This window comes from Melospiza melodia, chromosome 3, assembly GCF_035770615.1.
Source record: "Melospiza melodia melodia isolate bMelMel2 chromosome 3, bMelMel2.pri, whole genome shotgun sequence".
In the NCBI taxonomy this organism is placed as follows: Eukaryota; Metazoa; Chordata; class Aves; order Passeriformes; family Passerellidae; genus Melospiza; species Melospiza melodia.
In genome coordinates, this window is record NC_086196.1 from 403,702 (window position 1) to 429,957 (window position 26,256).

A 26,256-nucleotide genomic window follows, 5' to 3' on the forward strand; every position below is an offset into this window, starting at 1 on the left:
GTATTAGGAATGCATGCCCTGCCTTTGCAGGAAAGGCTTACATAAAATGATTAGCTATGAAGTGTCACCAGGGTTTTCTCCAGCTTCTGAGCTACACCTAAAAAATACATAAACACTGTCTCACTTCTGACAGCTCATTTTAACTAAGTTACAGGAGCACAATCATTTCCAGGGGGAATCAGAGCTCTGCTTCATCTAAATCTAGTGTTGTAGATACAACCTGGTTGAGCAGAGTCCTCAGAAGATAATGTAATTACCAGGCAAATGGGAGAACGGTCTCTCCCCAAACTCCTCACACCGCAGTGGCCGAAAAATGTAGAATAAGACTCAGTAGGTCTAAATCAATCTTAGCATTGAGCAATACAGCTCTGACACATAAAAGCATACAGAACAGAATACAGTAAGTTTCACAGACATTATTTATTCACATTATACATCCTACCTTAAAATAGGAAAAGTAGTCACGTAAAGGAATATATCCTCAGGACAATCATGCAGAATAGACACTTCTGATTAATTTGACTAGTCATTAGCTACTGCTCCACAAAAATACAGCTGAAAATGCATTTCCTTTCTGTGCAAGCAGAGAAGGCAAACTGAAATATGATAGGAAGGCTTCTGTGTGTTCAGCAGACCTTTTTTTTAAAGTTAAAGAAGCACAATTGATTCTACTTTGCTACAAAGAAGGATATAAAGCCCGGTTGTTCCCCCCTCCCACACCTGAAAGAAAGAAAATACAATTAGGTAACGGTAAGCATTAAAAGTTAGTGTCTAAACAGGGAAAAAGTGCAAGAATTAAAGAGCTGTCTGCTCATAAATGGCATGGAAACAAAGCAAATTTCTATCTAATAAAAATGAGAAAGTAACATGAATACTCATCAGCGCATAAAACTCAAAATGGTTAACAAATTGGGAAACAAGACAGAATTTAACTTCTGTAAATCTAGCAAATGATGAATGAAATAGACTTTGTATGAAAACAAGAAATATAAAGTCAGCAGCAAGCTCTCTGGTGAGTAAAGATAGAAATCTGCTAGCTAGTCACCCCCCATTACACAATAATAGCCTTTTTTTAATTTGGTGGGACATATGAAAATAGGAAATATGACAAAGACTGGAGCATCAACAGCAAGAAAACCTTTTTATTTAAAGCTGAATTATGCAGTTATTGATAAGAAGCAGAACAAGGGTCAGCAGTACCAGTCACAGGAAGTGAGAACATCTGAACAGTAAAACGTTCAGTCATTTTCAGGATAATATTTAGAAATGCCATGCATTCTGGAAGAACTTAGAAGTGGCCTGAGTAACCAAAACAGTCAGTACAATTAAAATAACATCTTCATTTGCACAAATTTTCAGGCAAGATTCTTTTCCATGCAAGGTGCTTAATACTTTTTTTTCTTCTATTTTCCATATAAAACTCAAGCTCACTAAAAGCAACAGAAGAAATATAGCTCCCTGATCTGGTTTCATTTATCTACAGTGCCATAGCTCACAAAAATAATGGAGACTGGGAACTTGTGTTTTAAAATAGTCTCTTTCTCTATACACCATGCTTTTATAGTTTACATTAGCTATATAGGAATACAGGTTTTTTTTCTTTAGGAATAATATTTTTTTCTTTCTTTCCTTCCATAAGGCAGAATCACTTCCTATTTTACTTGTCAGGCTTCTGGGAGACAGATGAAGAAACCTTGACCAAAAATGCCTGGCAAAAGTCCAAACAGCAATCACATTCTGCCCACCCAACATTGCCTGTGATCTCACTCTGCTACGGCATCTTCAGATTTCTGCAAGTTTTTCTACATATTGCTAAATGGTTGCCACATTTCACCTCAAGGCATGACAGCTTTCTATTGGATGCTAAACAGTCTCCTTATTTCAGTAAGTTGTGTTAAAGCTTACACACCCTTTTGCCCTTCTCTTTCCTCCCACGGGAATATTCCAAATCTTATTTTAGCAGCTCTATAAAATGCATTGGCTGAGATACCTCCACACACTCCCATGTGTAAACCAGCTTCCTTTGTATCAAAAGCAGTGGAGCTATTACAAAGAAATATTCACAAAACTTTGATCTTTTCTACAGATCAAAGCAGCAAACAACTTAGAGAAGGAAATAATCTTGTCCTTTTCTTGGCCACTCACAGTTGTGTTGGTGTATGTCAATGAGAACATCACCAGCCTAGTAAAAGGGTAGTTGGTCTATCTCATCTCTTACACTTCAGGTTTCTCCCTACCCCTGGACACACAGCGCTCTGTCCTGTTCCCCATGCCACGTCCATTCTAGCTTTTCTAAATCCAAACAGAGTTTTCTTCTTTAAGAAGCAGAAGCTTTCAAGCAGGATCATTTGTCATCAGCCACCACCCCCGGAACAGACCTATGATTTAAGCACAAAGATTTAGAGCACACTACTCTCTGTTGACATTGCAACAGAATGATGGGCTTCTGCTTCTGAGGGAAGGCAAATTGTATGTTTCTCACTGGAGGCATTACTGACTTCTTCACCAAAAGATCCATTCCAGACTCATTTTCAACTGACAATAAAAAGAGGAGAACTTAACAGCCCTCTTCCTTTTTGTCCACCATGTAGTTTATCATAGTCAAGTCATCGATTCAATTATTATGCTCTGGGTTTACAGCCTTTGTTTATTTCTCCATTTGTCTCCTTGAAGACATTATTACTGTTTCCAGCTCTTGAACGTGTAACACTCCTGAGCTGCTCTAAGTGCCTTGGCAAGCTGACCTGTCTGTTAATAAAACGCTAGGATTTATTGACAACCTCCCTCAGGATTCCTCAAAATCTTATAATTTGTGAAAACATCATATGTGCTCCAGTCTATAGCTGAAATCTAAGAGAGTTGTATCCATCTGTTTTTAAAGCACTTTAAAAACTACTAAGAATCATCCTTATAAATACATCTTTTATTCTGCAGAGCTTTCTGGACTCCTCAAGTAGCTTCAAAGCCTCTATCCAGACTCTTAATGGAAATGAACAATGTTGTAGCTTTCCATAACAACACACATTCACAAAACACACAGCATAACAACATGAACTCCTAAGGAAAATCTCCATTATAGAACCATTGTTATCCAATGACTCAGGATCATTTTTAAAGCAAAAGAGCTCTTTGTAGCTGATAATGTGATTTCTGTGCATTTTTAGCTACAATATTGACACTTGCACCTCACATAAATCAAGCTATTAATTGCAATCTGGGTAGAGCTAAGATTTTCTCAGAGATGCCAAGGTTTTGGAGGGAAGCAGCCTTATACAAACCACGTTGAACATGTATTGCAGTATTTGGTTGCGCACAGGTCTAAATATATCTTTTCAGCAGAGCTTGTTTCTCAGTCACAAACAGCCTCAATTAATAAATAGGAATGGATGGTCTAGCAGTATATCAGACCTCCCATAAGACTTCTTTATGTATATATTCAGGTACATAAAACACGGGTATTTGTCTTTTCCACAGTGTGGTGCCTATTGATAAAGACAAACTCTCAATTTCTGCTTAATTGTGCATTACCTACACAACTGCTCAATCATTAGGACATATCAACTACACTTTTAGATTTCAGACTTGGAAAAATCAGAAGGTTCACAATAGATGAAAACTGGAAAAATTAGTTCTGTCTTCACCCCTTTCAAGCAGTTTACTCACAGGCTATACCAGGCCATCTAAGCAGGATCCCTGCAATTAATTTTACATTCACATCTAAATGGTAAATGCCTGTATTGGTTTTGCATGGCAAGGTTTTGGTAGCAGGAGGCTGCAGGGGTGGCTTCTGTGAGGAGCTGCCAGAACCTCCCCATGTCTGACACAGCCAGTGCCAGGGGGCTCGAGGATGGACCCACAGCTGGTCAAGGCAGAGCCCATCAGTGGTGGTGGCTGTGCCTCTGGGATAACAGCCCTGAGAAGGGGGAAAAACCCTGTTCAACAATCTGGGAAAGAGGAGTGAGCCTGTGTGGGAGGAGCAGCTCTGCAGACACCAAGGTCAGTGAAGGAGGAGGAGAGGAGGCATTCCAGGTACTGGAGCAGAGGTTCCCCTGCAGCCTGTGGAGGAACCTGTGCCAGAGCAGGTGGATGCTTTCAGGGTGCAGTGACCCTGTGGGAAGCCTGTGCTGGAGCAGGCTCCTGGAAGGACTTGTGGACAGAGGAGCCCACACGGGAGCAGGTTTGCTGGCAGGGCTTGTCACCTCATGGAAGGGATCCACACTGGAGCAGGGGAAATGTGTGAGAGTCCTCTGCCTGAGAAGGAAGGAGCAGCAAAGACCATGTGGGATGAACTCACCATGGCCCCCATTCTCCACATCCTTGCACTGCTAGGAGGAGCTGTCAAAGAACTGAGAATATATTCAACCTGAAAAGGGGGGACTCAGGGGTAAACATTTTCAAGATTTTGTTTTATCTCTCTGTACTTATCCTACTCTGATTAGATTGTTAGTAAATTCAGTTAATTTCCCCAAGTCAAATCTGTTTTGGCCATGACAGTAGCTGGTGAGTGATTTCCTCCCATCCTTTCATTGACTCAGGAGCTGTTCATTGCAGTTTCCTGTCCAGCTAAGGAGGGGAGTGATAAAGCAGCTTTGGTGGGCAACCAGGGTCAAACCCCCACGATGACATATCTTTCCTTAGAAAAGAGCATCTTTTCTAAGAAAACTGCTTTGAACTGTGTTACTACACGCTTATGCAGCAGGTGGTTTTTGCCATATTCTAGGCAAAGGGAATTGCAGAAATGAATTGTTCTTTCAAAAGATCTTCCCTCTCAAGCAGCAGGAAACCATACTTCCAGAGCAGGCACTTGCCTGCATCTACATGTTCACTGCTTCTTACTTGGAGCACATGGGGTTTTTTGTAATTTAATCTCCTTCTGTTTATGATAAGTGCAGGTTCACTCTCTCTTAATTTCCTCTTTATTGGAGAACTGCCTTGGAAGAAAAGAACAACTTACCCTTTCCGAAAAACTGATGACAAATTCTGAATCTTGGTTTAGAGCCACTGCTGTCAAGGTTCTGATTTTCCACCACTGAGCACTGAAAGGATCACAAAATCTTGTGCTTCCACAAGTAAGCTTGGCTTGCATTTTTCCTATTCATAGCTTCAGTTTAGATTTGCACATGATTGATTTCATTCTGTTTCAGGCCAATATAAATGGGCAGGTCCTTCCCATTAGAGGAGATGTAGCCATGCCACATATTAGATAAGGGAAATAATACCTTCCCATTAGCATGACCAAAGCAGCTACAGATATCACAAAACCACAGCCTAGAAATGTGAGCCTGTGCTGCAGATATGGAAGAGTCATATAGGGACACACAAGGACACATGGACATTTTTCAGTAAGGTCCTGCATATACAGAACTGAACAGTTCTCAGTCAGGAGACATTATGCCTTAATAAACTGCATGTAGAATAGTATGAAACATTTTTGGTACAGTTTCAACAAGAAGGTAAAAATACTAATTATAGTTCAACTAAAAAATTGTTCCCTTTGAGACTGTGGTTAACAACAAACAAAAAGGATAGTCTCAACATATACACCTGAATGCTCCAGAGACACTTTTAAAAGATAGCTTACAGTGAACACCAAGTAAGATAACCTGAGTGACATAATATAAATCAACTCAATATGGAATAATTAAGCAGCAGACAAAATAATAATTTCTTAATTGAACACAGAAATTTCTATAATTCTGCAAAGCAGTATTCAGACTTGTCATTGAAACACTAACTCTCTTAATATCATTTGCTCTTGGCAGCATTTATTCATAATTTTATATTTTAATTTGTTAATAGAGTTTTAGATTTTTTTTCTTAATTACTCTGCAGTGTTTCAATAGATTTATTATGGCTCTTATTAAATGCAAAAACATGAAAAAACTCCTAAATATATACATTATAAGTTCTTTTCTTTAAAAGCTGCTGAAATGTTTGTACGCATGTTTTACAAAACTACATCTGCTTTCAAATATAAGGTTTAGGTACTTCTTTCCCATTTAAAATAAATAATTTGAAATTAAACTTTAAAACTTACACATAATCATCACAAATAAAACAGAAAAAAAATCCATTCTGTGTCTTCCTGGAAACCTATCCGAGTTAGTCAAAACTACAAAAAGCACATAGCAGGTACTTTTATAGTAACCTGCAAAAATCAAAACATCATTATTTTGGGTAAAATCCGAGTAGCCAAAAGAGGCTGGCACTAAATATTCTGAGTTTGTTCACTGTAGTTTACATTATATAGAATCAGTCTGCTAAGGAAAACAAACATGACTGAATTTGAACAGATTACAATGTATTTGCAGTGGTTGCTTCATAATATTGTCAATGTTAATGCAAAAATTTCAGAGACATAGGCAGTTGCAAACTTGAGAGAAAAATTTTTAAAAACTTTGTACTGTGTCTAGGAACTCATCATTTGTCTGTGAAATACTAGAATATACATATTCAGGCCTCTAATTCATTTTGTAGGAGATCTTCACTAAGCAGGCAATAGCCTGTGATTTAAAAAAATGTTTAAAGGGGTAATAAGCCATTTTACTGCATAAATTCACTTATTTATTTCTCCTTTCTGGCAAAGTTTAATAAAAGACACAATATTTTGAAAGCCATTTCTTCACTCCTAATATTTTCTTTTATTGTATTTTTATCCTCCTTTGCTGCTGTTTGACAGTGCTCCAAAGGAGTGGAATCCAGCTTAAAAGAATACGTGCATCTTCCCTAGCTCCAAATGCCCAGAACAAATGGAAAAGCTGAACAGATTTTTGTAAATTTTACTCAGCTGTTAGCTTCAAAAAGGACTGTCAAAAGACACAGATGCATCTGTTATCTTCAGCTAACTTCTTGCAAGAAATGATTTTGAAATTGCTTTTCATATATATAGTGACACACAAAACATAAAAGTATTGATATTAAAAACCACCAAATATCAAGGGACACTTTAGTTTGGACCAAGCATAGACCTGAGAGACAGCAGTAATTTTATATTTTGTTTTCCATGACCCTTTTGATACTCATACACTACAGCTACTAAACGATAATGAATACTGTATTTATTCATTCTTATATTTTCTGAGAAACTGATATTCTGTATTTCTAAACCATCTTGTCTTTAGTAAGTTTTCTGCACTGTATTAGGAGACTAAATGACAGAGAATTGACAGGCTGTTCTATGAGAAACCCTGGGTTTTCCTTCTTTTCTGAAAGCAAAGTAACTGCAAATGAGTTTTTCCTTCAGAGAGCCACCAGGGATTCTTACTGCAATGGTAGAATAAACAGTTTTTGTTTTTTCTTAAACAGTGGCTTCACTTCTCTTAACCAAAGCAGACACTGTGCTGAAAGCTATCAGGGGCACTGGATGCACCTCCAAAAACTATCAAGAGCTATTTGAAACAAAATTTTGAAGCAGCTCAGCAGTTCTTAATCACAATCTTCCTTCAATTTCACACAACCGTAAAAGTAAAAATAAAACCATGATCTGTTTAACTCTGAAAACTGTTGTTTACAGTCTGTGGCCTTATGAATAGTGCCTTGATAGGGCAAGTAAAATGTCTGGTTCCTCACAACAACAGCAGTGAGAGAAAATGTGCTCAACAGCCCCATATATCATCATAAGAATTCAATATCCAGGACATTTTCTGTTCACTGTGCTTGAATTCAGAGAAAGACAAGATAAGGTTAGAAAAACACAGCAGAGATTACTTGTCACTTTAAAGCATCTCCCTGTGTTAACTGTTCTGTGCTGTAGGCTCTGAAACACCAACACAGCCTCCGAGACTGCTCAAAAGCAGCACTGTGATAAAGCACATGATAACTCAAGTGGGTGCTAGCTACAAGGGTTTGCAAGGATTAAGAATAATACACAGAGTAAAGCCCAGCCATTCCTAAAGCAAAGGGCTGGCAGCTCAGGTGGGTGGACAGCCATATAGATTGAGTGTGTAACAGGGTAACTCAGCTTTCTGTGCAGAGTCATGGAGCTGAAGAGAAAGCGGCAAAAAGAGCGCTCAGAGCAAAAGCAAACGAAAAAAATTAATCTTTTCTAGTAGCAAACTCCTCTCTCCCTTCTTACTGCTTTTCTCATTGCTCCAGGGTATCAAGTGCCTCAGTCAATCCTATTACCTTGAGCTGAGACATCCTTAGTATGGGTGAGGGATTACAAGACTGGGAAGGTACAAGTCAGGGCTGAAAAACCGTGTTCTCCAGTAAACCCAGGAGCTGCCATCAACCAGCAAGAAACAGAGTCCTTCAGAGTTCACAGGCTCAGGCTTCCTAAGATTTAACTCTCTATAGCCCACCAAAAAAATGTCACTGCAATTGTTGAGGTGAAATGAGAGATGAGCCAAAGACAACCTAGTATCTAGGCTCAACACCCTGGGAAACTTATGAGCTGGCTGTAGTGAGCACCTCAAACTCAGCAGAGCTATGTAGCACAGTCTGCTGCTGCTCTTCTCTCCCAGGCTCCTCCAGCAACATAAATCACACTGAAAGATCTTTACAGGGTCAAAACCAAATTGAAAAGTGATTTCAAATATTATGTTACTAAGCAGTAGCACACCAATGGAAAATAAAATGTAATTTATGTCTCAGCACTGATACAGAGTCTGCTAAGCTAGTCCCAGAGAGTACTTCCAGAGCACAAGGCAGAACAGAGTTTATTACAGATTATTAGCAACTAAGCAGATTTCCTTTGTGTGCTTTTTACAGCCTAAGCATCACCCAATGCAGATGCATACCAACTAAAATTTTGGCTTGTCAACAATGCAGTACTGTAATATAATTGGGAGAGAGGGTAAATACCTTCTCAAAAAGCATGGGTGTCAATTAGATCATTTTTGGTTACCTAATGAAAAAACCTGGATTTTTAAAAGCTCCTGCGACAGGGTATCGGGAGTTAAACTGTAACTTTTAGATCATTACATTAGAGCTGTCTGTTAGATACATTTCGAAATACTGTATGAAAACATCAAGAAAAGCACCAGTGGAAAGCAGTGGTCCATTTAACTCCTCACCATGTGTCCGACTGTGGAAACACATATAAATGAAAGGAGAAAACTCTGGCACTTTCTGGGGTTGTTTTTCCCTTCTAATTCCTCCAGCATTCAGTTGCAGGAACCTGGCCCCTGTTGAACAAGACAGCCACTGTTCCACTGTGTAGATAACAGGGAACTCTGCAATTATTTTCAGTTAAAATACAAGTTTCATTGTAATATGGAATTAAAATGTTTTAAATTTTTCTAGACAACTGCCAGATTAAGGTCTACCACAAAATAAAGCATAGCTAGCTTTTTCATTTTGCCATTACTCCATTAAGATACATGAAATATCAGTTTTCAATTAGTGCCCTTTTATTATTCCCTTTTTGGCTCACAATCTTCACTATTTTGGATGCAACATGATCTTATACTCAGGCAACAGCACAATTCAGTATCATTATTCAAGCTCTCTTCAGATCTTGCCAGCTTTTTCCAAGAAAAATACAAAAAACTAGGATCTGTAATTATAGTATTCGCTGAACATGAAGAAGCAAGCCAGAAAAAAATCCCCAAAATTATAAGGCTGGCAAACCATTATAAAGCATCAGGGAAACGCCTGGGCAAGCTTTGTTTCTGCTTCATGGATTCACTAACTGAGATCCAAACAAGGTTTATAAAGATAAAAATAAATAAAACAATATTTTACTGGACAGTGTTTGGCCTCTAGGGCAAACACTTGGTGATATTGACTGTCTGCCAAGGAGAGTGACAGTTGGAGTCACAGAATTTTATCAAAAAAGCCATTTTCCTTTCCTCCCACTTGGCAAAATAGAACATTATCTTAGCAGAGCAGGTTTCTAACTTGGGCTTTTCAAAAACTGCAAAGTGTGTTGCTGTGAAAGACAGGACACGGTCACATTGCCAACTCTGGCACACAGCTAGGAAAACCACGATCTGTGCAGGCCAGTGCTCAGTAAATGAGCTTAGCCCAGTACTGTTTGCTTTCATCTGTTGCACAGAAATCTGGGGTTGAAAGGCCATGGTCACAGGGTCTCCAGGGGATGATGATGTCCCACCCCATGGCTGACATAACCCTATGCTTCCAGGACCTGTATCGTGCACCTCAAGGGCAATGGTTTCTTTACAGACGCAGCCTCACAAAGCTAAAATTACCCAGGAGCAACTGAGCACAACCATCCAGAGTCAGCCAAGGAAAAAAAGAAAAGTCTGATGTTTTGTGTACTCTGAGGTAAAAACACCAGCTGACAGACATCTATCACTTCCTGTCTCTACCCCATGCACAAATCAAAGGGAATTCCAAATACACAACATGGGACTGAGCACGCACAGAAACAATACAGGACACACAGCCTCAGCACACAGGAAGAGACTCCCACTTAACCTGTCATGGGTAAAGCAGGGAAGACTTTACCACAGATTACTGGTAATGTAAGAGACAAGGAATACATCCTCTTGGATTAGACAACAAAAATGTTCACTTCTTAATAGGAAACATGAACTACTCAGCTGCATGGATTACTACTGCTGGACAATCCTTGAAATTTATAATTATTGCAACCTATTGGCATCCAGGAGATTCTTCCATTTTATGGCCTCTGAATGTACAACCCAGTAACAATTCTGACTTTGTGTATTAAAATAACACTGAAGCAATCAGTGGCTGCTGCTGTACCCAAGTGACCACCATGTACAGATTCCCTGTTTCCAAGCATACAAGAGAGAAACAATGCAGGCACCTATTTCCTAAAACAGGAGTTTTCAGCAGCTGTACATCAGTGTAACTCTCTTAAAGTCAATGACTTGATTTTGTTTTACAACCACTTTTTTGCTTCAAAATCTACCAAAAGACTACTTTTCAGTAAACATAGCTCAGGAACACTAATTAGAGGTGCCTTAAGTATAAACAGGAAATACAGACGAATAGAGGCTACCTGGTTTCATGTTACAAACTGTTAAGAACATTCAGTCCCACTAAGATGATGATTCTTTCATAGCTGCCAGAACAAACACAGACTCAGCACACTTCCTGCTCAACAGCTGGTTATTTAAGATTTGCATCAATACTCAACCTACAGACTATGTAACTACAGGGGGGAAGACAGAAGCATCATTAAAAGGCTGAGCTGCTATGTCATATCATCATGAATTCAGTTGTCTCTGTTGCATTTGTAAAAATCATACCCTCCAACCACATTACAAAAGAAATAAAAATCACAATTTACCATGCCTGCAACAATGTTTGCTTTGGAAAATTTCTAGGATTGCTGAGAACTTCCAAAGTAACACACAGAAGAATGTTTTCACCACTGGAAATCTTTATGTTGTTGCTGAGGATTTTTTTTAAGCCTGAAAGACTTTTTGTAATTATTCTAGCTACTGTAGCCTAAATTTGATGAAATTTCTTTAAATTTCATCACTTTAAACTGTAACGAACTGATTAAAAATCCAATGGCATTTTCCACCTTGGTCTACATTTTAAAATAACGGAGAGTCATACAACTACAGAAGACAAGACCTCTGAAAGGGTTTATGGCCCCCAGGTATCTCTCTTCTTCCAAAAGTAACACGTTTCTAATGAAACAGAAGCTGTTCCTTACCTGAAAAGAGTTCATGCATCGAAGTGAAGGTGGCAGAGATGTGGTACTCAGACCCAGTATCAACAATAATTCCAAACATGTTTCTGATGGAAACTTTAAAGGATGAACTCCCATATCATCTTCCCATGCATCAGCAAGCCTATAGAGTTAAAAAAAGCTTCTTCATTTTCTTAAAATAAATCTAAACCATAAGTTTCAATTAAGTATTAAAATGTCATATTACTGTGATAAAAAATTCCCTTCATGTTTTCCCTGTAAAAGTCAAAGATCAGTGTGTTTTACCAGAAAAACACTGTGCATTTAGATAAAGTGCCTTACCCATACCACCAATATCTTTCAAAAATATACATAATGTGAAAGGAAAACTTAGCCTATTTTAGAAAAATTCACTCGTGTTTCTAATTCAGTTTCATTACTTGTGAACAAAATTTCATCTGTCACTTGTAATTTCCCATTATACAATGATTTTACACAGAGAGTATTCTTTGCAGTACTTTAATATATATATTAATATATAATTATATTATGCCTCCACCTTTTATTTTGTTTCTAGAAAGATTCCCTTCAATTTTGAAGATAGGAGGTCAGACGTGATTTTCAAAACTGATGTTCATAATGCTCACTGGGAACTTACTAACAGTCTACACAAAGCAAAAATCAATCCCAGTTCATCTTCTACAGATTTTTTATTTGGATGTAGTAAAAGTTATTTCTAGAGTTACTCATAAAAACAACATTTCAGAAGCATATTCCTGTAAACTGCTCCCACTATCACATGCTGAAGAACAAGATTAGTTCAACAAGATTTACTCAAAATACAAGATCATTCTGCTTCCTATAGTTCAGGATTATTTCTTCCATAATACACAAACTGACAGACTGATCAGTGATCCAGCTACTTTAATAACTTTGGGTAGGTAATATCAGATACTCCTGGGTAAGATGAATGCCATTTATTCTCAGCACATCTGAGTGCACTGCTTCAGAAGACAATGCTTGCTACCCTTCCCTGTCCAAGACTTCAAGATTTCACTAAACAATCTTAGCATCAGCTTTCACTTTTGAATTCCTCCAGCTCTTCTGACTGAACCACTGCCTGTGAACATAAACAGCTTATTTAAATGTACTTTCTAGAAATAGCTGCATTTTTTAGACACTTGGGGCCCCAGCATTCAGCATGGTGAAAACTGAGCAAATACTCTCTTCACAGTATCTGTGTCACCCTGGATGGTTCTCATTCTCCCAGGCCTCCCAAACCCAATGATTCACTGTAAAGTCTTGCTTCTTACACATAGGCCTGCATATACACTTTTTATACACAGCACCTTCTTAGTTCTTCTAGAAGATGTCCTACTTAGCATTATTTACACATCTTTCTTCAGAGTGGGTGTACTTTCACTTTCTTACCTCCATTTGTCTGAAATCGGCCACTTAAATTTCACCTCTTTGCCTTTTTTTCTAATATTTACATCTTTTTCGTAATTTATCTATGCATATATAAGAATCCAACTCTGCTTTGATACACAGAAGCAAGACCTATAATGCAAAGAATGCTAGAGGGGCTTTCATCTCCCTAAAAGAAGTGTATTCTCTCTTTTTTTTTTTGCCTCCACAATAAAAGACAAAGAGAATCACATCACATCTAGATTACCAGATATATAATTTCTTTTCTCAAACCTCACCAGAATGAGTCATCTTGACAAAAGAAGATCTAAGTTTTACATGGTAAGGAGACGGAGGAAGGCACCCCCTGGCTCTTCTAATGGCAGTGCATCATTTAAGATTTCCAACTTATCTGAGACCATACCAAAGGGCAGAGGCCAAAACCTCCCACACATTAACACGTTTTATAATATGTACTATCTCATTGGACATTTATACTGTGACACATGGATCTGGAAAAGTTGTTAAAGCTACTACAAAAAACCCCAACTGACCACTAGGACAGGAAGGTAAGATGTTTAGAAGAGACTCTGGAGTATTCTCATTATTAGAAGGTACAAACCTCCAGTTAAGTCACAATACTAGGTCAGTGTTGAATGGAAACCGGATTCTTTTATAAGACTACAGACTACACAAGTGGCCAAGCCCAGAAAAGGCAGCCCTGACTGGTTCAGAGCTCCAGGTTGGATGGGGCTCTCTCTGAGCAACCTGGTCTACTGGAAGGCATCCCTCCCCACAGCAGGAGGATAACAACTAGAAGACCCTTAGGTCCCTTCCAACCCAAACCATTCTGCGATTCTATAAATGTTCCAGGAGAAAGACAAAGCTAGATGATGAGCCCTAAGTACTCAGTAACCAAGGAGTCTTGTTAACTGTAATCCAGAACGGAGTTTTACATTTCCTTATCCCTTGGTAATTTCATTTCCCCACGTAATTAGAAACTTACCTTTATATGCTCCTTACTCATTCTTTTCTCTACATGTTCTACAATCTGGTGATGCAGGAAAATTTAGGTGAAGTTAGCAAAATAGGGGCTCTCTTTTTCAGAAATCAGCAAGTCTAAACAAAGCACTGTTCAGGCACCTACAAACACATCTAGAGAGTTTGGAGACTGGAGGTGCTATGCTAAGGTTCTGGGCCTTGGGAAGGTGTTTCCACAGATCAACACCCTTTTTTCAAAGAAACTTTTCAGAACTCCAAGCAATATTCAAAACATCACAACTTACATCAGTACCCTGATTCTGTTCTTGTGTTTTGATACAAGGATTTTTTGGAGATGCCTCCTCATTTTAAAGTCCAACTACTACAGCCCTGACACCAAACTGGGGATTTTTCTTTTGTGGCTGTTGGTTTATCTGAGAGAAAGAAGGTTTGCATAAAGACATTTAGCCTAATTATATTGGAGTTCTTGTTTATTAATTGCTCAATTATTAATATTTCCTGAAATTATTCCAGTGCATTCCCTTATTACAAACAAAACATATCCCAGCATTTACTGCTCCAGGAACACACGTTAGGAATTAGTCCTTCTGACTTGCCCTTTCACAGCATTTAACACAAATGGTTGTGGAAAAGTCACTGCTTTATTAGATCATTTCTCTTTGTTCCTCTTTATCCCTGTTTCTGTAGGAAGCACTTTTGCATAATCTCTATTGTAGAGGAAAGAGATAAGCACCTATGCCTAAAAAAAAGCAAAACAAAGCACAAAGAATCCACTGTTTTTCACCTTAGTCTCTCTATATAAAGGGAGTTGTCTCACTTCCAGTACAGAAGACTTTGCTTTTTACTGGAAGAGGTAGATGGGCAGATAATGCTCCTCAGGAGAGTGAGCATCCACAGAGGACAGCTCAGCTGATCACTCCCAGACATCCCAGCACAGCTTCTACGCTGGCTGAAAGGAATAAGGGGGAGATAAGACATAAGCTTGAAGAAAGTGAGGCTGACAATAGAAATTATGCTGTACTTCTTCAGGAAATATTCAACTTTTCTACACCACAAAGAAATCTTCAGATTCTGGACGTCACAGTCTGACATAAGAAAATATGATTCTCAGTATCAAACAAAATTTATAAATTCTAAACAAATTCCCTAAGTCATTGAGGGGTGCAAGACTGCACCTATTTTGAACCAATTTTGTGACAAGTAAAATCTTACCGCTACCTATTGGTCTTGCCAGTATTTGAGGGAAATGTTTTAGATACCAGGCTTTAAAAGATTAAGATGTAGGAAAACATACTCAGGAAAATTTTACAAACTCTGACCATGCTCTGAATCAAGAAAAGAGCATGCCAGAGTGATTTTTTTTCACAGGATGTTAAATCCACCTCTGCAAATCACCATTATCATGCAGTTTTGTCTGTCAGTGATCTCACCAACAGGAAAACACAAATAATCCTAAGCATTTTTTCTGTGACTCCATTCTTTCCATTTTCTCTCTCTTTTCCTTATCCCACTCTTCCCCAAAACTTGTATTAATCCTTTTAGCTTATTTCAACCAAATTTTCTTAAGAAAGATCTCAAAAAAATTAGATTTGGGGAAGTTTCACGTTTTCCTGATTTTCAGGAGAGTACAGAGAACAAATGCACATCAGTTGCTCCACAGAGAAAAGCTGCTAATGGAACACAGCAACATACATACCAGCTAATGAAGTGGTGTTTGCTAGGGAGAATATGAGCATGAATTTATTAATATGGTATTTCTATCTAGCAAAATCAACTATTATAAACAAAGTAAACATGTTCTTCAGAGCCCACCACACTCCCTAATGAGTGAAACAAACTGAGAGACTTGGTGCTTTTACTTAAGTGCACTCTATGTTGTGGGTTCAGGAGAACTGGACAAAAAAATCTTAAATTTTGAGGCAGGAAGAAGAGTTGGTGATAATTGAATCGATCCCTAGTAAGAACAACAGTCAGAGGCTTCCCCAGTGTTAATCAAACTTGAGGTGCAAGCTCTGCAGATCAGAGTGAAACCTCAAACTCAGAACTTCTTCTGTTCAATTTAAGAGATATCTATTAGTCTCACCCATGAAAACACAATTAACAGACATTAGATTGAAAGATGCAACTAGAACCTTCACATAACTTTCATTCTGAAAAGGACAGAACCACATACAATGAATGCTAATAAAACTTCCATATATTTCTGGCACACAATTCAGAACTGAACTGAAGTAGTACAGAAATGAAGAAGTAAAACTCTGCTCAAGGAGGGCAATACTTGGCTAGATGCTGATGTGAAACAACAATGTGCTTTGTGCTAAACTGTCAGAACAGAGCACTCCAAACAAGTAAGAAATAAAAATGACAAACTGAGACTATCTTCCTCCTTGTCCTTTTCAATACCTTCTCTAAGGAACTGATCATTTGAAGGAGAAATTTATAATTTTTTATATGATTCTCACATTCCCATAACCAGTCAAAGAAATACAGCTAGAAAAGCAAAGTTCCCATAGTCACATGTATAAAATGTTTTTAAAAATGAAGTGGTATTTTGAAAGTTGTTTAGTTGATAATAATGCGAAATCCAGGAAAATTTTGATTTCTTTAAAAAATTAAAAGAAATCAACAATTCAAGCAATTAATTCTGAAAGCAGAGAGGAGTAAAACTTGAAAATTACATAAGATGAAAGACAGTCACTTCTCTAACAGAAACAATTGATCACAACAGTTTTAGAAAATGTTTGACTTTTGAATCACCATGCATCAGGGAATGGTATTTGTCTACTGCTCCCTGTGGAATTCATCCCAATGAATTGTCTATATAAGTTAGAATAACGTTTCAAAACTTTGTTCCTAAAAGCAAGTTTTAAAACACCAAAATAATGAATTGCATTCATTTCATAATTTCTTGATATAAGTAGTAAACTAACACAGTCATCCATCAGGTCATGGAACCCACCCACAACATCCTAAGTCTTCATGGAAAAATGCAATATACATGGCAAATCAGGGAAGCAAAAGAAAACTTTGTATCTCAAACTTGAGAAAAACTGATGAAGATTCTCACAAGATTTTTAAAAACTGGACCAGGCTTCTGATCAGATTGCATTTATTTCAAAAGAAGCCTCTTCCATCAGTGCTAAAGTCATTTATCAATAATAATCCTTCATTGTACATGAGATTCACTTTTAAATGCAACTGAGCTGTCTCAGCAACAGACAAAGTAAGGCTCTGAAGAGGAACAGATAAGCCCTTTTTTCCTTTCCAGAACATCCCCATCATCACCTCTAATTTAGCAAGCTACTTCTATAAATACACTAACTGAGGATAGTCTACACAGGTCAAAACTGGAAAATGCAAAAGCTCTTACTCAGTGTTGCTGAGGCAATGTACCAACTAGATTTTATTAATTATGATCTAGGTAAATGTGCTCAGCATTTAGGGCTCCAAATGCTGTGAAACTCTTGAAGGAGATGTTAACTGTAGCTTCAGTGCTTTGATGAATCAAGCCTGTGCTGAAGAATCCAATATAAAAGCTGACAGAAGCTCAGCCCTGAATCTCAGAGCTCACTGAATGTTGTTAAAGCTGCCTTTTCCACAAGCTACAGCTCTGAGAGAAATGACAGATGACTTTACTGAACCAAAGGACAAACCTGTTAAATTAAATAACTATTTGTAAAAGTGATTTAATCTAAAAACAATTCTTAATTATGGTTGATGATGTGTCTATATACTTAATGTACCAGGAGGCTAAGTTATTTATACTTTTAATTATCCTTCCAGCGATCTAAAAACAACATAAAAATCAATGCCTGCTCATTAGCTACTGAACTCTTACCAAGGTTTAAATAATATGGACGACTCAGAAGTGCAGTATTTCACAGCCTACAGTGAAAGTACTTCTTTCCTTTGGAAAAAAACTTGCTTTGTAGAACCACTGCTTCTGTCCTGAAACTAACATCTGTGGTCATGTTCTACCATTCATTATTTATCCTGAGCAGCTGGGAGTGTCAAGTGCGGGTTTGGAGCAAATTTTCCCTGGGATCTTTACCAGTTGCATGGTATCCCAAACCAATAGGTATTAAATCTCTCATAAGAAACAAAAACATAAGAACAGAAATTTAACCCACTGGTGTCCCTGCAAGGAAATGAGCAAGAGAAGAGCAAAATATTTAGGGAAGTAAGAAGGCCGTGAGCATTCCTTTGTATTTTTTGGAATGGACTACAGTGGTCGATACAGAAGCTCCATCTTGAAGTTTTAAAATTTTCTTTTTCAGTGTAGTACTACAGAGACAAGACTTCATTTAACTGAATTTCTGTATTTTCACATGGCCTTAAATATTATCACTTGAAAAGCAATCTCATTATAAAATTACTGATATATAATCCTTACACTAAAGTGCATCATATATATAGCATATTGTACATATACATTAATGTAGTACATTTAATTATATTAGTTATATATACAACAATCCTATTAAAATATAATGATGCATATTTCTATAAATTACTATAAGAGGTACATACTGAAGGACATGCTCACTATTAACAGTCTTCTAGCTTTTTTTCCCTGAGTAATGAATACTTTGATTGGAAAAAATATGCAAATCTAGAGTCTAGGAAAAAAGAAGTTAGCTAGAAATCCACTGCAAAAACAATTCACCAGGTTTAAAATACCCTGTCCTGCAAAATGTAAGCCCTTCTTGAACTTTCAATGTGTCACCATTTGAAAAGGGCAAGTTATTTAATACTAACAAGAAAGCCTTATAATGAAAATTCAGATTTAACTTCACCAGAGTACTAGTGTCATAATATTTTTCAGATGGGCTGACATAAGAGGTATCAACTGGTCTTGTAGTATTTCAAAGCACCTTTTAATTAAAATCATGCTATTTGCTCTGATGAATGCTTTTATGATTTAAAATATATACTCCACATGCAGTTTCCTCATTTCTAACTCCAGTATATAGCATAGATTAAATAACTCATGCTAAAAGGTACATTAAAAGCCATTGGATTAAATAATTTTGTTTGCATTAAACAACTACATATTAATCTCAATGGCATTAATTCTATTAATGCACTTGAAATTATTTTATAACTTCTTGACATTTTTTGATCATTGCAAGCTATTTAAGGGAAGTCAGAAAGAGAAGTAAAGCTGCCTATTTCAAACTGTAAAGCAAAGCCCAAATCACTTCACACCAACCAACATTTTTAGTAGACTCAACTGCCCTATATTAACTTAAATGTAACTACATTGGTTTTGGGATATTTATTAGGAAATGCTATTTGCAGAACAAAGCCTCTGCATAGTCCACAGAATTAAATTCTTTTTTTCTCAAAGGGTAAAGGGCAAAAGCAGAAAACCAAACAATTGTGTTAATATACTGGTCCAAGACAGACAAGGTTGTTTACAATCAGATTATTCCTCTGAAGCACAGAAAGCTATCTCAACATACTGCAACTTCTTGCATGGCAATAAATCTTGACATTTTAATTCTGTCCAGGAGTAACTTTGCCTTGGAGTATGTAATTTCAAAGTAATGCTCAGCATACTTCTCCAGACTAAATATTCTTGGGTGTTCACCAACTTCTTTTCTACATTGCCTTCTCTCCTCCATCTGGCTGCTATGCAATTTCAAAAGCATTAATTTTAAGCTGCAAACTCTTATCACCCATAAAATATTTTCATTCCATTGCAAAACAGCACCAACTGTACAGTCTCTGTGGAAGACAAAACACAATTTCAGCTGCAAGAATACCTGAAATAAAGCTTAAACATCACAGAAGGATTAGCAGGTGTTCGTCTATTCTGAAATCTGTAGGTTGAAGATTCATAGGATATAAAATGGATGTACGAAAACCTAAATCAAGCAACAATGTCTAAAGCAGACATGTTCAATGGGACACCTAGATATGTGGGACCACAAACACTCACAAATGTACTAAATTTAAAATTCTCAACAGTACTCAAACTGTACAGATGGTCTGTGAGTACAACCAAGACATATTTAGTCTTTATTTAGTTTCAGCACCAGGTAAGCAGAAATAGGCTCATCAAAGAATGAAGTGAAAAAGTTATTTTAATTTCATGGGAACTGGTCTTGGATATAAAATCCCAAACCTGAATATGCTCTACCAGAAAAACCACAGTTCATAAAGGCATAGCAGCAGCAGATCTAGCCACAGAGTCAACCCATAGCAACAACTGTCTATGGATAGAGACAGTCTTTCTTCATTCATCTACAAGATCAACAGCTTACTGCAAAAACTGAACCTGTAAAAGCAGAAAACTGCTGCAAATGTTCATCAGTTACAGAGAAGGTCTTTTTAGAGCAACTAACTGAGGAATAGAAGCTCACAGAGAAAAAGCTCCTGCTGGGCTTGTGATGTCAAACATCTAGATATAACAGGAAGAAAACATGGCAGACAGTGAATTCTGTGACAATATATATTTTTTAAACTACTTTTAAAAAAATCCTACATAATTTTTGCCTACCTGGGTGCAAGAGTAGAATCACATTCATTTAATTTTCCTACAAAACCAAGAAAAGCACTGGAGTTTAGCTCTTGCTGAGCACTGCCTAAAGTCTGCTGTGACTGCTCTTTAACATCCACACTATGCAGAATTGCTGGTGCAGCTCCAAAGTACAATGCAATTGCTGACTTCTCAGCAGCAAAGCAATGAGGTCCCACTAAAAGGAGAGGCAAATTACTCTCATAAAAACTGCATGGCCAAAGCTTTAGAATAAGCTTCTTCTCCTTCATGGTTGTGTTAAGGCTTTAAGCTGCATTTTTTTTCGTGTCTTACTGCATCCCAGGTAGAAAGAATTAAAGTAACTTTTCTGAAAACAATAAAGATCAGATTCCTGCAGCCAGATCACTGCTGAGAATTCACCATAGTGGAGGATGGCAATAGCAAAAGTAGTACTATGAGTCTACAATGCAGTTTTCTTGAATATAGCTGTGCAACTCAGAATGATCAGATAGATTTGAATGCTTTCTAAAATACTTTTCTTCACCTTAAGCACCTCTTGATTCCTTGGATACATCTTGCTCTAAATTAGAAGAGATTGCTCATTATATCCCCAATGTATGACAATAACTGCAGACTACTGTGCTTGGGCTGGAGGCAGAGGACACAGCAGTGGGCTACTGACCTGTGCCAGCAGCCTGACTGGTGCCATCTTACCTGCAAGGAATACCCAATGTGAGCAGCGACACCATCAAACTAAAAAGCCTCTCTTCCCAGTATGTCTGAACCAAATACTTGAATTCTCAGGTTACATCTCTTTATTTGATTTTTTCTAAACTCTTAAGACTTTGGATATGTATTTAAGGGTATATAAAGGCCACTTGCCCCAGCAAATGTGAATATGCCTCTTCTAATAGCATTTATTTCCTGAAGGGTGCAAGTGCATAGTAGAGCTGTAGAAAAACAAAGTACTGTGTAAAAGCTCCTTCAGGGCACCTGCTGACATCAATATAGTTACTCTAGTAAATGTAAAGCAATTCCAGACAGCTCACCCTTAAAAGGTTCATTTAATTTTAGGGAAGCCTGCTTATGGGACTAGTGATGTCTGCTGGACTGGCTGCTTTCCTCAGCAGACTCTTCTTGCAACTGTTGTTGTCAACCCATAGGTTTTTTTTCATCATTAACAATGTATTCCTCTAGATGAACACTTGCTTTACAGATATTGTGGGAAAAGTATAACACAAAAGGTTTATCTCCAAAATTGTGCAAATAAAGCAAATGTGCTTAAAAGCCAGGGCAGGAGAAGGAATGTGGAGGTAACTGGCAAGACAGACAGAAAATATAAAATCACAGAATCACTTTGATTGGGATAGACCTTTAAGATCATACAGTACAGCTGTTACCCTAACACTATCAAGTCCAAGTACTGCCACCAACACTCCATTATCCCAGAAAAAAAAAGCTATTTACCTTGGTGTATTTTTTCTGTAAACCAACCTCAAGAACTTACAGAATCTTATCAAGGAAGTCTAGAGATGGGTCATACATGTAGAGCACCTTCTCCTCACTGTCTGCACATTAGCAGCATCTCCTGCATGTAGCTGAGCCTCTCACCTGAAGGCAGAGACAACAGGCTGTCTCTCAGCCCCTCCAGGGGCTGACACTAGGTAGAAGGACCAGAGAAAACTCAAAATATCTCTGCTGTCTCCTGGGCTCCACTACCACCAAACTCTCACACAAGAATAATTTTACAGGCTCTTTCCTCATGCTTTCCCCTCTCAAGGCTGGAAACTCCAATCATAAAATAGGAGACTCAGGAGGAAGACATAAATGTCATTTCCAAAAATATTGGCATGTCTAAATTTTTGAATGCCCAGATGTTATCAATAACACTACTCTCCTGAAGGTGCCTTTACATCTCTCCATGAAACTATAATATTTATTTAAAAATCATCAAAATGAGGTGTTATAGTAGTGAACATAAAAAATATGGTGTCAGGTATCCTATTATCAATACAAGGGCCCTTCAGAGAAAGTTTCCCTCTGTACAAATGCTACATCCAGTGAGAATTATTTTTCACCATGTGAAATGTGAAAGGTTGATAAAGAGGCAATCAAAAAATCCAAAACCATCATTCTAAACAGTGGCAAGGCAGATCAAACACAAGAATTCTAGTTTTCTATTCTTTTGTGTATTCTTTTAATTCAGTACAAAAGGTTCCAAAAACCTTATAAGCAGTATGTCCAGATCCACTGAGGGTCAGATGCCTAAGAAAGAGAAGACCTATGTAATTTGAAATGGCATTCAATTCACTTCAGTTCAGCCAATCACTTCTCAGGTGAGCAAATTATTCTAAGAGCAAGGGGATAAAAAAAAAGCTGGAGGCTGTAAAGATAATTTAGTTTTCAAAGAGAAGTAGAAGTTCTCATAATGAAAACAGGGCAGTGAACCAAGCTGCAGTACCTTAGCAAGGTCTTTTACCAGTATATCTATTTCAAAATAAAGTAGTATACAATGTGCAAGATTTTTTTTAAAAAATACCTACTATTCGTGATCTCTTATAATAATTCTAAGCATCACAAATGCAATGTCAAGAATTATTTCGAGTTATTAAGCTCCTAGTTTCATCCGTGACTGATTTGTTTTCCAGTTTAATTTGTTTGAAGTCCTCCTTGATTCAGTGAGACATTACTGAAGTCAGTCCAAAAATACCTGGTTTGCTTGCCCAAAACAGCTACCAGCTGATTTCCAAATTGGTAACTCTGACTGAAATATCTACAGAGCAGCAGCAACTATGTCATGTGTGCCCAACTGCAATAATCATTATTAACAAAATCTAAAATCTCAGAGATGCTGCAGAAAAAACAAAAGAAGGCCCCACAATAGCAAAACAATTCCAGAGATGAACAATAATTGTTTGGTGTTTCATCAGATTTAACGATTTACTAACTCTTCATCCTTAAAAGCAGAACTTTGTATCCAGACTAAATCATTCTACATTAAGCAAGGTAGGTAAAAAGGACATTCCAACACAATGCTCCCATCACTTATGAAAACAAAACATCATTGGGGCATAGGAGGGATTACATATTCCTGTTGGATATTCACAGTGTAAAAATTCATGCAGATGCTGCTTAAAGACCAGTACCTGTAGCTTAATCACTAATCTAGAACACCTATGTGTCTGCATAAAGTCATTCAATACTCAGTGTCACTGCTTGAAAACACAGCAATACCATCCCCAGCCACATTCAGGCTTCCATTTTTTCTTCAAGGTTTTCTGGGACTGTGCAGCTCAGTTACCTGTAGACTGCCCTGTATGAACTCTCAGTGAATCTAAATACTCTCACAGCAAACATTGAAAATTAAAACAGTAGAAATTTACCCAAAGGAAGCTGAATGGAATAGTGTACGTATTTATCAATCTATAACCCTCACAAAAGGAGAACACCTGGTATCTTGAGAGAGAAAAAGAATGCACTTAAGTTTCTGGATAGACAGATTGCTCAGGTTTAAGCAAAGGAGTGAAAATGTATAAAGCAAGTCTGGTGCTTTGAAAATGTGGAACTTAAAACTTTGTGGCAACCGCACTGTGGCCTCCTGCAAAATACCCTTCCTAAAAATATTAGGTTCAATTTTTATAATTTAGTTAAATGGCCTAATGTTAAATTGGATTTTTAATTTCCAAGCCTGTGGAAACAGTTTCATTTCTTAATTCCTCAAAGAAAACAAGAGGGAGTTGAACATGAAATATCTCATGAAATACATTCCACTTAATTTTCCTTCTAGAGTTTCCCAGGAGTAGGAAGTAGAGGGATGCTAAACTGAGGCCCCAACAGTGGCATACCTGAGTAAAAATTACCTCTTAGAGAAAGAACAGAGATTTGGGTGCTGAAGAGTGAGACTAAGAAATCTCATTAACTGTATAGGAGAATGAATTCTCCTGCTAGGGAATGAAGTCTATCTTCCAGCCTTTGCTTTTCTTCAGTATTGCAACTATTTTTCTTCTATCAATGCTAAAGATTTTCACTGCTGGTTCCTAGTATAGTGAAATAGCCTTAAAGTTCAATGCTGCCACTCCAACTTACATTTTATATTTGTTAATAGTAACTGAGGCTTTGCAGTAAAGGAATTCAGAGAAAAGATCCCTCGTACCTTTCTCTAATATTTCAATTCTATGTTTATCAAATTATCTTAATTTTTAAAGTGCTGTCTGAAGAGCAGCTTTGCTCTGCATGGCTGAACATAGGAAAGGTTTTGTCTTCAATAAGGCCTTAGATATCTAATCCCAAATCTCAGTGGGCCTTGTTAAAGCAACATCATAAAATTTTTACACATCCTTATGAGTTTGGAAAAAAAAAATTGTTCTACGTCTCAGTCAGAGCTTATACTGACTAATATGGCCTTAGGGAAGGGATTGTTGAAATTCATGCATCTAGCCACTAGAAATGGATTGATAGATGCAATTATGATAAATAAGCATAGCTTTATTAAGTAAGATTTTTTTTTTAATTAATAGTTACAGGTGAAAAAAAGAAGACATTCAGACCCAATGCATAAATGCTGTAAAGCTGGTGTAACCTGCAATTTCTGTGCACTGTGAGCACACTGGGAGGTATTTGCATCACTCAGTCATGGTACTCAGTGACCTGATGGATGAGCAGGGCTGATGAAGCTACTGGTTTCAACAGCTGACCCTGCCTGGACACCTGAACTGCTCATCACTCATCTCCTATACTTCCATGGTTCAATGTGCAGTGTCTTTAAGCAATCCAAAATTGGCAACAATTTACTTTCACCCACATGCTCTACACTGCAGCACTTGAGGACTTGACTGTCCAGTGGCTCCGATGTCTGTGCTGCAAACGCAAGGCAAGGTGCAGTAACCTCACCTAAGACCATGACTGAAAAGCAGGGTTGGCTTCTGCAAGACAATCTGAGTTTCCCATCTAGGCTGTGCAGGGAGAGTGGCAGAGGCACCAGCAAACCCAGCTAGCAATGTGTATCTATCCCCTTGCCTTGTTACTAATGGTCCCACCACTGTCCCCAGGAAAGGCTCTAACCACAAACCATGGGAATTAGGCACTGTGTAGAAAACAGCCCTAATATGAGCTCACTGCCACTGTCACAGCAGGCAGCAGTCTCAACACTGTCACTGGTACCAGAGGGATGGAGTCTGTGACACCCTGCCCTAACAGTACTGAAACAGGTGTGCATTCAGGGCTGTGCAATAGCCACAAATAGTAACATTGGTTTTCTCAGCAAAGCAAACCAAGCAAGCAGCAGAGAAGAATTATCTATGAAGAAAAAAATCAAATTAAATCAAAGTTGAATGAACCAAAGGTCTGTATGAGGAGATGGCACTGCTGTTACCCTGTACATAAAGCTCTAAGTTGCCTAGCCACAGTACAATGCACTTGGCTGGGTGTTCTTACAGAGGTTATTCCTACCAGCTGTGCCACATGAAGATTTATACACGCTCCATAAACTTTAATTCCCTTTTAAAGTCCTATTATACCAAGCAGGGGGCCATTTCTGAAGTTGAAATGGATTTTCAGAACAATATAAAGACAAAAATGTTTTCTGGCCTCTGATTTTTAAACCTCTGGGTAAAATTAAATCTCTTCCACAGCACTGTTGATATTCCATATAGGTATATTCACAAATACCAGGCACTCCAGAACATTATGTCTGAATCCAAAGGGAGAAGTTATCCTGCTGTACAGAAAAAATGCTGTAATCACTGTTCACAAAAATCTCTCAGCTTGATGCTTTGAAGTTTTTTCCTGATGT

The 26,256-nt window shown here is 37.8% G+C and overlaps 1 protein-coding gene across 2 annotated transcripts in view; it reads right to left on the bottom strand.

Annotated features, from left to right (window-relative positions):
• Positions 1–26,256, bottom strand: part of UBE3D (ubiquitin protein ligase E3D) — a 77,371-nt gene that overhangs the window by 21,728 nt on the left and 29,387 nt on the right. Inside the window, exon 9 of one of the 2 annotated variants that reach the window (XM_063150566.1) lies at positions 11,597–11,735. In XM_063150566.1, coding sequence (XP_063006636.1) covers positions 11,597–11,735 — 139 coding nt within the window. Of the gene's footprint in view, positions 1–11,595; positions 11,736–26,256 lie in introns of those variants that run through there. The other variant, XM_063150567.1, reaches the window with a different exon arrangement.